This window comes from Anser brachyrhynchus (assembly GCF_964034855.1).
Source record: "Anser brachyrhynchus genome assembly, chromosome: 24".
Taxonomy (NCBI): Eukaryota; Metazoa; Chordata; class Aves; order Anseriformes; family Anatidae; genus Anser; species Anser brachyrhynchus.
In genome coordinates, this window is record NC_137717.1 from 3,083,460 (window position 1) to 3,096,757 (window position 13,298).

General features: G+C 43.8%; 1 protein-coding gene across 1 annotated transcript; it reads right to left on the reverse strand.

Moving 5' to 3' along the window:
- Positions 1–248: 248 nt before the first annotated feature.
- On the reverse strand, positions 249–11,271 carry GNL2 (G protein nucleolar 2). The gene is made up of 16 exons (XM_080567382.1): positions 11,111–11,271; positions 10,903–10,987; positions 9,619–9,713; positions 8,979–9,118; positions 7,853–8,037; positions 7,395–7,461; positions 5,875–6,033; positions 5,200–5,313; positions 4,595–4,723; positions 4,288–4,392; positions 4,026–4,184; positions 3,500–3,607; positions 2,747–3,174; positions 2,028–2,107; positions 1,212–1,306; positions 249–429 (listed from the first exon to the last, which is right to left on the reverse strand). The coding sequence occupies exons 1-16, from the start codon at positions 11,172–11,174 to the stop codon at positions 280–282; spliced, it is 2,163 nt and encodes a 720-aa protein (XP_080423508.1). The 5' UTR covers positions 11,175–11,271; the 3' UTR covers positions 249–279.
- Between the last annotated feature and the right edge of the window lie 2,027 nt (positions 11,272–13,298).

Sequence of the window (13,298 nt, forward strand, 5' to 3'; positions counted from 1 at the left end):
AGCTCTGTAAAAGCTAGCTTCCAGAAAAGGAAAATCTGAAGAGTGTTTCAGGATGTGTTTTGAAAATGCAATGTTTACTGGCCTTAGATGGTGATGTGGAAACACCACGATCTCCAGTTGCATAAAGAACTTTCAGATGATGCAGAAAAAGAGCGAGATGTTACTCCTGGGAACAAGACAGACAAGGCGAAGAGCTTTGACTAGGAACTGCAAGTTTTATATTAAAAAAAGGCACTGCATACTAGAGCTGTTTTATGTAAAATTTAATAGAATAAGCAGTTATTGCTTATGTTTATATTTTTTGTGCTTTGATCTTTGTGCCTCCAAGCCAGTTTTTTTCTTGTTCTTATTCTTATTTTTCACGTTGTGGGTTTCATAATACCGGACTCCGACTTTCTTGGAGCGCTGCTGCCTCTCAGCTCGTCTCCTCTGTAAATACACACAAAACATATTAGCAAGTCCACAGTATCCATAGCCTCAATTTGTTTGCATTCTTTCAAATGGTGTTTGCTTTGTATTCCAATACCTTAAGTGAAATAAATAACTTAATAGGAAACATTACTGATGTGCACGGTCACGTTAGAGAACTTTAACAGAAGATGTGACCAAACATACATGAATAGAATTCAGTCTTCCATTCCCCTTTGACAGTCCTAGCAGTGCTCTAAAAACCCCCTTGCTGTACAAGATTTGCTTACAAATCCTATTTAAAGTCCTACAAACAGTCTCTCTCTCTTAGTATTTAAGTTACACTGGAAGAATTGTTCAGACTTGATTAACAAGAAAAGGAAACAGCAGCAGCATTTCCCTTTGAAAACAGAACTGCCAATGACTTTTTGCCCATCTAGGTCCTCATTTTCGCACCTCAGCATTTAGATCCCTCCTCTCTTACCAGCACCAGTAGGCAAGCTAACACTGAAAGCAGAACAGTTCTCTACAAAGGATTCTCCCTTTCAACACTCTTTCTGTCACTGTCACCAGCTTGTCCCTCCTAGGGGCCCATGCTCAGCTGGAACACTATTGTCACATCTTGTGTCAGCAGCAGGTCACCGTCTTCACATTCCCCCCGCCTCACCTACAGGCCTTGCACTCTCTTCCTGCTAATAGCGCCAGGTCTCAAACCTCTTACATTGATACTGAGCAAGCTAAGGAGGAAAAAAGCCAGCTCTATTACTCCGCCTGTCTGTTATACTACAGGGGATCTCACTCACTTCTTTGGATGTAAGTTTCTTGCAAGGCTCTTCAGCCAAATGGTCATCGTCATCTTCCTCTTCTGCTTTCCTTTTTCTTTTATTCTCCGTGCTGCCTGCAAACAGCAATGATCACGTACTCAAGCATCTTCCAAAACACCCATCTGCTCACAGAACTTAAGGCTGGAGTCACTGCACCATCTACTTTGGCAAAGCAATCCTTTGGTCATGCTTTAACAGTTTTTACTAAAAACCCATGCATGTCCCTTACCAGAAAATCACTCCCTGTTATGGTGAAAAACCACTCTTGATAAGCAGATTGCTTGAAGCAACATGTAAGTCTAGAAATATTTCACAGCCTTGTCAGAATAAGGTTCTCCCACATTATTTTGCCTTTAATCAAACTTGCTTTGGAAACTGAAGACACAGACTCTCAAAAGCGACCGCAGTAAAACCTATAGCCTGAAGTAGCTCTGTGCTTTTACAGTGTCATAAAACACTTCCATCCCCGCCTGTGTAATGCTGTACCATGTGGAACGGATGTTGCTCAGACTGAAATCTGCCCGCAGCAGCACCCTGCTCTGAACACAACATTTGTCTTCGCTTTATCTTCATTCACTAGTAGAGGACATGTTACTACACAGACCATCCAGTCCTACAGAAAAGCTAAAGCAAGGTCATGAGGCAGCCCTTACGTTCGCTATGGAAAGATTTAAATAAGTTAAGGGAAAGAAGAACTTGCGGTCAGGAACTAATGAACACTCTCCCCTTATCTCCCCCCTCTTGCTTAGTGGATTTCCAAATGGGGATTAGGAACATCCACTAATCTTGTTTTACCTCTGTCTTCATTTTCTTTGGGTTCTTCACACTTCTGCATTGATTTTGCAAACACTTTTTCACTCAGCTGCTTCGGGATTCTACAAAAGATAAAACAGGGAATAGAAGACTGTCATAATACAAGATGTAGCCACCCGCAAGGAGTGATCAATCTCCAGCAGGTCCCAGTGGTCTGACATCAGCAAACCCACAGTCTTCACATGGAAGAGAGATTCCAATAGTCTTATCTCTGGGGTTACTGGACTTGTGCTTGGCACAAAGGGACAAAAATTAACACTTTGACATCTTCGTCCTCAAGAAGCTGGGAGACGAGCTCTGCTAAAGCTGGGCCTGCTGTATGAGCTAGGATACTCTCGTACATACACAGAGACCCGATTAGCATATTCAGGTAGGACATCAGCCTTGGTATTGCTCAAGAAAGAGCTGAACATTAAGGAGAGATCGAAGAAAGAAATATTGCTACCCAGAATATCCGCAGGTTTCTAAACCATACTGTAAGAGGCAACTTCCCAAAAGTGAGAACATTTCTAGTTATGATGGCCAACAGGACTTGGAATATTCTTTCAAAAACAAACTGCTGCTCAGCCAAATTTCAAATATTTATGACTAAACTAGAGAAGCCATGGCAACAAGTCAAAAATGGAGTGAAACTGCAGCAGAAACACATTAACCCTCTTGTCCCCCTGTGAAAATACACGAATCGCTGAGCATTCAGATACCTTATTGCTGAGAATCTCTTGGCTTTGGCTCTATCCAGAAATTTCTTGCATTTTGCAATCTTCTCCTCCAAAGCCTTAAGAACTGCCTTAGAGCTCTCCCTGGCACCTTGTGCAGCCACCTGTGATTCATTCTCTACCAAATCTTGATGTTGCTCATTTTCCCCTTCCTCCTCCTCTGCAGGAGAATCACTGTCTGTTTCATCAAAGCCTGGCACATCTACAGGAACCAGGTCTTCTTCTGAGAACTGCGGTGCCACATTAATCCTCCCAAAGTTTTGCCGAACGTGTGACATGAGTTGCTTAATTTCATTGTCTGTATTATTCTTCTCTTCTACTGGCTCCACACTTGATGCTGCCAACTCAGAGATTTCCAGCTTGTCATTATCTTGGCTTGATGTCATCGCTCCTTCTCCTTCCGACGCAGGAGGCTACAAGAAAGGGTGTAACAGATAAAATAACATTATCCACAGAGTCAGTCTGTCCAAATGATCTCTTTGGAAGAAACCTAAGACAATTAATTACTGGCATTTCTGCTAGTAGATGATTGCAAAACAGCTCAGACAGTTCTGTGGAAGAGCACTGCCACCTCATCCTCTCCACGTACTTACCAACTTTAATTGAGTGTCACTTTAATCACTAGTCAGAGCCCAAAGACATGCCCTGCCCAAGGTACTCCAGGAAAAGCACCAGTGAATACCATTAGGAAAACTGAGTAATACGCAAGAAGAAAAGGCACGAGCGTCACATCCTCACCTGGGGACCTGTTTCTGCATTTGGTGGCTTCACAAAGAATGGAATTCTGCCCCTCTGCCAGTCATTGAGAACCATCTTGCTGACTGTTTGCACATCAGGCTCACCACCCTGAAAGAATCCAGTAACAGTTTCTGTCCGCGTCTGCAGGGCATACCACCTTTATATTACCTTTGCAAATGAAACATTCCTATTTCCCAGGTTCAGTGCAGAAACTGACCCACACACTCTTCCAACCTGCAAATGCAGGAAGATCGCAGAATCCTAAAATCATTAAGGTTGGAAAAGCCCTCCAAGATTACTTGGTACAACCACCCCCTACCGCCACCAACACCCACTAACCATGCCCCTAAGCCCCACGTCCAACCTCTCCTTGAACACCCCCAGGGATGGTGACTCCACCACCTCCCTGGGCAACCCGTCCCAACGCCTGACCGCTCTTTCTGAGAAGAAATGTCTCCTCATTTCCAGCCTGAACCTCCCCTGGCACAACTTGAGGCCATTCTCTCTCGTCCTAAAGTTGTCACACCTTTAGCAGTTTTCCAGTCCTAGCAGCAAGCTTCTCGAGAAAGTCTTCCGCATCTTTCCAGGAATCAATTTTGTACGTCTTTCTGATGTACTCTGGTTTGGCCCTTTCCAGCACCGCACTAATATGATCTTCAGGGCTTTTAATCTTTTCAACTTGAACCTGAAAATGAATGTCAGAGTATCAACCCTCTGGAAAATGTGCATTCACTTATTTCAACCCACCACACAGCGAGAATTTTCCAGCGTTTAGCACAGATACATACCACTCCCTTCAGCACAATGTCTGTTTCTGAGTCTCCAGATGGATAAACTACACCTGGGCAGTCTATGAGAAAAATCCTCCTCATCAGGGTAATGTATTGCCACACCTGAAAAAGATCGGCAGTCATCTGTATTACCTCCTTCCATGAACAGCCCTTTGTTCTGCTTTTAAATAGACAGTTCTAAACTATAGGAGTCATCTTAGAAACTTGGTATTAGCACACAGAAACAAAATTTAACTGGGCATTTTGTTAGATAGCCAAGAAATTTTGCACCTTGCGCCTCTTTAATGCAGGAATCTCTTCCTACCTTAGTTTCACCTGCAATAGGAGCCACATTGCAGACCTTCTTAGACCGTAACGTATTGATCACTGAGCTTTTGCCAACGTTGGGATAACCAATGAAACCCACGCTGATCTGTTTCTTGTCAGAGTGTAACTGTTAAGAAACAACATTTCTTTTAATACTTAAAATAAAGCAAATAACAAGCAGCAGCTGGGGACAGCATATAGCACTAATCTCAAGACAAGAAAAACCATCTTTCTTCGGAAAATGAAGACACTTAAAATGAGAATATCTTAACAGATTATCCATAGATGCATGATGTTAACACGCCCGAAACATGTTCCCTTCTTCTATACATTCAAGTCAGAGTATCAATGGAATACTCTGTCTACAAGAAACTGAGGCCAAACAGTGACAGTTAAACCAACTCTTTGGGATCTCCTCAGTTTGATGTACATTTAGAACATGTTTGAAGGAGTATTTTCCATTTGCTCACCACAGAATGATGGCCACAAGAAAGCGTCTTGAACCTCAAACACTAAAAATCCCACACTAAACGGGCATTCCCCACCCTCCTCCCCCCCAACAAAAACAAATCCCCAGTACAAAGCCCCCAGATTGTTCTGTACCTTTCCAAACTGCCTTAAAAGCTGTATGAAAGCACCTTTGCCAAAAGGGTTCGTGAGGCTGGCATGAAAAGCAAGTGTTGGATACTCCTGGGAAAGGACAGCAACCCAGCGCTTCTGAAAAGGAAAATACTGCTCAGTTAGGGATTCTGTGCTGCAGAGGCAGTGAAACAATCTGCTTATGAGAAGAACACAGCATCTTCGCTTGGGTCACAAATGCAGCTGTCTATGAAAATTGCTTTGTAAGAACCTTTGAAGCATTTCACCAACCCAATAGCTAAAAGCACTGGCTATTGTTTTTATAAAAAGACAATTTCCCAAAAACGCCTTCACTGCTAGCTAAAACTAATTAGTTTAACAATGTAAAACAGACCAGCTGTGGTGGATATGGATCTTAAGCGGACTAACATTTAGCACACTCTGGAGATATCAGCTGAACTGTTAAATCCAGACAGAGGAAGTAGAGAATTTGTGGCTGGTGACTGTTGCTCAACTGAGCCAAACTTGGACGGGTTTAAATGGTAATTGTTACTTTTATAGCAAACAAGCAGAGAGTTCCCATTATCCCAGTTACATTACGCCCTTTGAGACCAGCCTGAGGACTGGTAACAGAATTAAAGCTGAGGCTACAAAAGGAACAAAGAAGGTCCAGAGCACAACAGGCAGGACTGTACTTACAGTAGCCCAGGTAGGAACAAGATCACATTTGTTCAGGACAAAAATGAGATGTTTCCAGTGTTTCTCTTTTTTCAGGAAAGATTCCACATGAGGGGAGCGAGTGCCCATGGGGTCTCTGGCATCAAGAACTTGAACAACAACATCTGATGAGTCTATCACCTGGAAAAAAAATCATGCAGAAGGAAAGGGTTAGACATAAACCTCCAAAATGAATGTTAGTAATTTTCTAATCTGCGTCATTAATTTAAAAACCTTGTATCCTTCATGAACAATTGTTACTTTCCTGTGACAGAACCTCAGACTAATACCCATTGATCCTCCACTCTCTCTTCCCATACTCCCCTCCAAATTCAGGCTGGACAGCCCTGTAGCTTTTATGCACTATAGCTCCCTACGCACTAGAAAGATGTTTGCGGCACTTGGAAAAGTAAACACTGCAACCAAACGGGAAAATGAATTGCTTTAACAGACAGAAACAATGTTCTCCATCCATTCTGCAGCAATTCAATTCCACCGTTTCATAAAGGATTGGTGTATAAAAAGTGTTTTCTGGATCAATATGAAACACAACCAAGTAGGAACCTGCTGTTAGTCCACTAAGCATCTACAGCAGGGAGCTGTCAGTTTATGACTTGCTTCAAGCCAAGTGAATTTGTTTCACAGCTATTTCCTGGATTTTTGGCAGCACCTTACTGAAATCTGTTTTGCTCTATCATTCCCGCTGCTTTTAGATCTAAGTGAGAAAGTTTTAAGCTACATTCAGAAGTTCAGAACAAGAAGTCAAGCAATTTCACACTTAACAGTCACTGAGAGCACAAAGTGCTCTTACAACCCTAACTCATTCTCAGCTCCACTCCTCTAGCAGTCAAGGTGACTCACTGCAACATGAACGGCAGAGCACTCCAAAGACGACCCTATCAACATGCCAGATGTTTTCAGTCTAATGAAACATAAGGGCATCTGACTGCTTTATTTGTGGTAAAGCCCCAGGAATCCAAGCGAAGCTTACACCTTTGGCTCTGCCAGTCCATCTTTAGATCATGTACTTCACAGATGTTTGTCCCACTGGGACAAGAGCTCAAGGATCAAGCTCAGTCAAGCACAGATGTGAAAATGAAACTCTACTCTCTTCTACAGCTGTTTTTTTTCTGTTCCAGTTGATGTACTGGATCAGTACCAGACCAATGTCAGAAAAGGGTGTATGGTGTCAAGTCACTCAGTACAGTTAGGTTAACAGGAAAATGAGGAGGCAAATTACATACTCGGGACATCTCCGCATGAACGAAGACAGTCTTAACTGTCTTAACTAAGAAACTAAGAAACTGTCTTAACTAAGAAACTTCACAGCAAATTCAGTTGTCATCAAAGCTTCCCTAACATGGCAAGATCTATAAATGAAGGGTTTTCAGAGCTTTTCTGATTACTGCTGTACAAGATTTCCAATGCTGTGCTGAAGCACTGGCCTTTGAAAAGACTGAAAGACAGAAAAAAAACTGCTGCAAATTATAAATGTTACTGACCTTGTAAAGCTCACCCCAGATTCTTTTGGACTGTCCTTTCTTATATATATCCTCTTGTGCTTCATCCCTGGAAGCAGATTACCACAGACATCAGCAACCACAATAACACGGTTATAGTGCTCTCTCCTCTGCAGCCATTTGGCTGTTTACAGACAAAAAAGGAGAGGAGGCCCAGCCCCCTGTTTAACCCAAAAACTGAGTTTGCAGATTTTCAGACATGCAACAGGAAATTAATTATGAATGAATACAGAAGGGTCCCACGGGAGCAATAGTTCAGTTAAATATACTGGGACAAAACAGAACTAAAACAAGTCCCAGCCAAATTCAACTGATTTCACTTTGCTTACTCATCAGACAGTAGCAGCACTGATGGAAGAACTAGACGCATTTTTTTTTTTTTTAAATAAAGCTGAATTTCAAGGTATGTAAACAAAGAATAATTTCTCCTTTCCATTTACCTTACACCGGTGTCTTCTGTGACCAGGTCCCGGTCCTTGCCCTGATCGTAAGATTCCGATGAGGCCTCAGCATTCTCCAGCAGGGACTGCACATCGCTTGCAGAGAGATTTGGCCTTTTTCTTTGTGCTTTGGGGCCAAATGTTGTTTCAAACGTTTCTGTGTCAAGAATGTGAACTCTGGAGGTCTAAGGAAAGATGGGTTGGTAAAATGAAAACAAAACCAAAAACTGTTTTCCATCTCTCGTGACACGCAGCGTACAAGGCCTTAGTTCAATGCAACTCTGCAACCTGTGACAAGAGCTACAGGCACTTCCCTAACAATGTTTGAGTTTTGCAGCTTAATCTCTGAGAAACATAAGAGTGGATATTTAATAAGCAACAAAACGCACTGCACTTGCCAAAGAACTATGCTTCGGTTCTCTCTGCATAAATGATGTCAAAAGTAATTAAGGCTACAATGATAAAAATTTAGCTGCTATCTTTGATCATTTCTTATTTTTCTAACAAGTGCACAGATCTCGCCAAATTCACAGATTTTTGTCAGGGACAATTACAGTCAAAATCATAGATTTTAAAGCCTGTAGTGAATGCCAACTTTTATTGGAACAGCACACAACTCAGAGCTGAAAGAAGTCATTTGTTTTTATAATGCACATTTTAGTTTGCGGTAACCTTTTCTTCAATTTAGGAAACATTTTTATGACACAAACCTGGCAGATTTCCACACGAAAAAATACCCAACAATAATCCAAAATAATATTGCAGACTTTAGGAAAGAAGCCTGGTAATAACTAAAATTATGTACTTGAAACTTGATTCTACTTGAAAAGGCGGCTGCATGCGCAAGAATGTCTGGTTCAAGATAAAAAGCACATATTTGAGCTCAAAGTCATGGCACAAGAGCGTGCTGGCAGCATGATGCATCCTCAAAAAAAAAGTCTATCTTTCACATGAGGAATTAGAAGCATTACAGCGGTATGTTTTCAAAAACATCCCTCCCCCAGTCATCTGCCCTAATTCCTTCCGATGCTCCTACAAACGCATCAGATCTCCCACAGGTAAATAATATTCACGACATCTGTGCACACAGCCCAGCCTTCATAAGGTGCAGAGGAACGATACCTACGTGAGGTTTAATCCGGTCGTGGAAAAGGGACATCGGTAGCTTGGTTTGCTTCATCACCACTCTGTACGGATCTTTCATGACTGTTTCCATTTCCTCTTGAAATTTCTGTAGGGATGATTGCTTGATCACACGAGTATTTCCTGCAGGTGAAAATCAAGGTTCCCCACGTTAACCGCTTCATAGACACAGGGAATATTAATAAAATATTAACACTCCATCTGGAATCAAAATACTAGTGACAAGAAACAGGAGACTTTACTTGAGACAACCCCAACATTTGGCATATATAAGCCAATCCCTTTCTTTTCCATAATTTAAAGAAACTTTTACAAGTATCCCTAGGATACTTAACACATCCAAGCTACGATGTAGGTACACATGGATAAATCCCACAAAATAACCAAAGGAGACAAAAACCCACGCTTGTCAGCAGTGTATGGGAAGCAAACACCCCAAGTACAGGTACAGGCAAGGTGTGAGCCAATGCCCTTGCCTACAGCAGCAGTTTTTTTGCCCGCCTTTCCAGTATCTGTCCCACACAGCACTGAGATGACAATTCCTAAATACTCACACTCTAAAAACACAAAGTCCAACAGCTTCTGAGCCTGTTGAGTCTGAAAGTAGAAAAAAACAAACTTACCAAACCATTTAATATTTGGTTCCACTCTTGCAACTGTGCCTGGTGCCACTGTTGACTGATATTGCAGGGGTTTAATCACTTTGCCACGTTTGTTTCTAAGTGAAAAATGAGAATGCACGTAAATTCACAATGAAGCATACACCCCTCTAGCACTTTTGTTTACTAGAGTAAAGTGCATCCATAAAATCCAGAAAGACCCTTCCTTTCGAACTGGTACCCCGGGTAGCTTGACGTCAGACTAGAAGGTTCCCCTGTCGCTGCAGTTCAAAGGCCACAAACGACCCTGTCCTAATATTTTTCTGTGTCAAACCACACGGCAATGTCTCTGAAAAACACCTCGCTAAGAGCTTCTGTAATTTGAACTCTGTACTTTTCCACAAGAGTACAAGTAACTACACGTATTTATAAGATTGGCCTGGGGACAAGTTAAGAACAAGGGATAAAAGTTAGCATGCGATACGCAGAGCAAAATAGAATGCCAATTCCCTACAAAACATCTCAAAACTCCTCATTCTCACTCCAGCTTGACTGAACTCTTCATGAAGGCTGCACATGAATGCCATACTGGGGTGCAAAAAGCACTGAAGTATGATTTCCTAACAAAAACCACTTTCTTCTCTTGTGCTCGCATGCGATTTTCTAATCAGCTGAACCCATCAGCTTGCACTGAACGCTGATCGTAAGATAAAGCTCCCCATTGAAACCTGGCTTAAGTTGAGTAGTTTTTAAAATACGTATTCCCCAGTCCTCTCTCAAAACAAGGAGGAATCTGGCAAAACAAGACAAAGCTGCTAATCTGAACCAGAACCTTAAGTAACCCCGACGGCATCCACAGCACGGCAGAGGCATGTGTTTATAAGGTGGGACTGCGTTGCAGCCACAGGTTCTCACGTAGAGGGAAGGAATCTCTTAGGAAGAGAGCCTTGGGGACTTCAGGCTCCTCAGATGTTCTGAGGTGAGCTTTTGAGTTGGACGTGATGGAAATCTGGGCATTTTGGGGCTCGTGACATTCCAGCACGATCATATCAGCTGCTCCACGCCACGTGTTTTCCAGCTGAGCCGCGCTCCCTGATAGCATCGCTGGCCTGGTGGAACCTCAAGATAAAGCCTCCCAGCTCCTGACACGGAGCAAAGGAGGGGCTCTGCTCCAACCGGCGGGCCCTCCGTCACCAGACGAGGCACCAGCACCTCTCCGCACAGCTCCCGGCCCGCACCACCTGACAGCGGGGCCCGGCGGCTCAGCGCCACGCACCGGTAGCACCGATATGACCGGGCCCTGCTCACCTCCGCTCCTTCTGCCGGTACATGTTGAGGCGCCGGATGGTGGCTCGGTCCCGCATGTTGTTGCCTCCCGCGCCAGCAACGCGATCTGGGGAGAGAAGGCAGCGTTAGGCCCGTCCCGACCCGGTCCGGTATAGTAGGGTAAGGCCGGGCCCGTCCCGGTAAGGCCCGTCCCGTCCCGGTAAGGCCCTGCCCACGTCCCCAGACGTACCGGGGTTGGTGCTGGCGCGGGAGGGGTTGATGGTGCTGCGGCCCTTGTACCGTGGCTTCACCATGGCGCCGCCGTGCCGGGGCCGCTCTCGCCGCCCGCTCCTCCACACGCACCGGGCCGGAAGAGCAGCCACAACCACTTCCGGCGTGAGGGGGGCAGCGGCGTGACGTCATTCCGCCGGCTCCAGCTCCCTACTGCGCAGGCGCCTGCACGTTGCCTTGACAACCACTCGCGGCCTCCCCCCTCCCCTCCCGGCTGCAGTTGCCATGGCAACGCGTGGCGCGGCCCGGCCCGCTGCGGCCTACCCCCGGCCCCGCGGCCCGCTCGGCCCCGGCCGGTGCCCGCCAGGCTCCGCCGGTGCCTGGGAGCCCGGCCCGCAGTGCCCGAGAAGTGCAAGAGCTCCCCGTTGTCCCTCTGTTGTGCCGGCCTCCGTTGTCCGCCCCGGGCAGCGAGGGGGACTGCAGGCGTTCAAAGGCGTTGTAATAAAAAGGGCGCTGGCACAAGAATCCTCATTGTTGTGTTGGTTCTTTTTTTTTTCGAAATGGTGTTGTTCGCAGAAACATAATCAGAATCATTTGGGAGCTTGGCATTAGTACTTATTTCCATTTGCAGATGAATGCATGTGGTCACCAAACTGGTTCCTTGGTGCTGGTAGGAGCGCTGGCGCTTGGGTGCGGGCTGGCAGGCAGCGGGGTTGGGTTGGAGGGGTGTTTATAGGCACACGGGGCTCCTTGTCCTGGCCTCCTGGCACCCACTTTTAAAATTTAGGAATAACAACACTCCCTTTTTTGTTTGCATGTAAAGAGTTGCATGGACGGCGCAATAACTTAAATCAAATTTAGGCAAATTATAGGTCTGAAGGCTAAGCCTACATTCATGTTACTGCCAGTTTTTACTAGAAGTTGGAAAGATCCTCACCTAGGAGGAATTAACAAAACTCCAGTGAAATCGTGTTAATTTGTACCAGACACTGGGCTGGGACCAGGCTGCTCAGCACACTGGGGAGCCATTCGACAAAATGAAGGCCTGGCCCATCATTTCTAAATGATTATTAGCGGCAGAGTATTCATGGTTATTTCAATTTCCTTTCAGTTCTGCTAAGGCTCTTCTAAATCCAGAGCAATAACAGAGTTTCTGAGATTCTGTTCTTTTAATGATTTTCAGCATTTTGCTTTCAGGTAGTGCATAGTCCCTGCTGCACGTAGTCGTAATTAGTCAAGACTTGTGAGATGTTTTGTAAGACGGCAGTCTTGCATTTTCAGTCTATTTTGTTTAAGCCTACGATTTCTGGTGTTGTTTTTTTGTTTGTTTTTTGTTTGTTGGTTTTTTATTACTTTTCTCTCCTCCTCTTAATAGAATTATCTATGCCTTGGGCATTTGAAAAATACACAGTGATGTGGGCATAAAAAATTAATTCCAAATTGTAGATAATTGTTTAAGCTATCAGACTTGAGGCTTATGTAGAAGAGTTTTTCTCAGGACAAGTGTGTTTTCTATTAGAGTTGATATTAATCTGTCAGAAGATCCTTTTGATTTTCAAATTTTTAGACTAAATAGTTGAGTAATACTCGCCCTGTTCTCCCCCACTCTTTCTTCCTTCTCCTTAAGAAAACACTCTTTTTATTGTTAGCAAAATATCTTGGAATGCATCCAGAAAATTGCTGTCTCTTTCTTTGTAAGAATAGAAAAAGTGTTAGACATTAGGTTATGTCATGGAGAACTTTTGTTGGTAATACATCTGAGTTAATCATTGGATCTCCACTTTGAAATCTGTGACGCTGAAGTCTCAGCACCGCTTTGTTCCCAGCATCGCTTATGGTGAGCCCTGTCATCCAAATCAGAGTGAGCCATAGCCCTGAATTTTCTGTCATTAGGAAAGATTACACCGATAACATATGGGAATTGCATTCAAATTAGAATAAATTATTTTTTTTCAGCTGCGCTCACCTCTCTCAAGTTTTTTCTGGACCAAACTTACGTTACTGAGGCTAACTGTTAGTATTTAACTTGCAGCATCTCTGTAGCTGTGGTTGCTGGAATTGCTTATCTGCTAACATACGAGTCAGCTTAGTTTACTCCGCTAAACTAATTTTATTTTTCTGCATGATTCACCAGCTTTTCATTTGCCATTGATGCATGCTTTCATTTCTTTCCTTTTTTTTTTTTTTTCTTTTTTTTTTCTTCTTTT

Coding starts and splice junctions, on each gene's coding strand:
- GNL2 (XM_080567382.1), bottom strand. CDS start 11,174: ATGGTGAAGCCACGGTACAAGGGCCGCAGCACCATCAACCCCTCCCGC. Junction 4,185..4,287: donor ACATTGTGCTGAAGGGAGTG/GTATGTATCTGT, acceptor ATTCATTTTCAG/GTTCAAGTTGAAAAGATTAA. Junction 430..1,211: donor AGAAACTTACATCCAAAGAA/GTGAGTGAGATC, acceptor GTGTATTTACAG/AGGAGACGAGCTGAGAGGCA.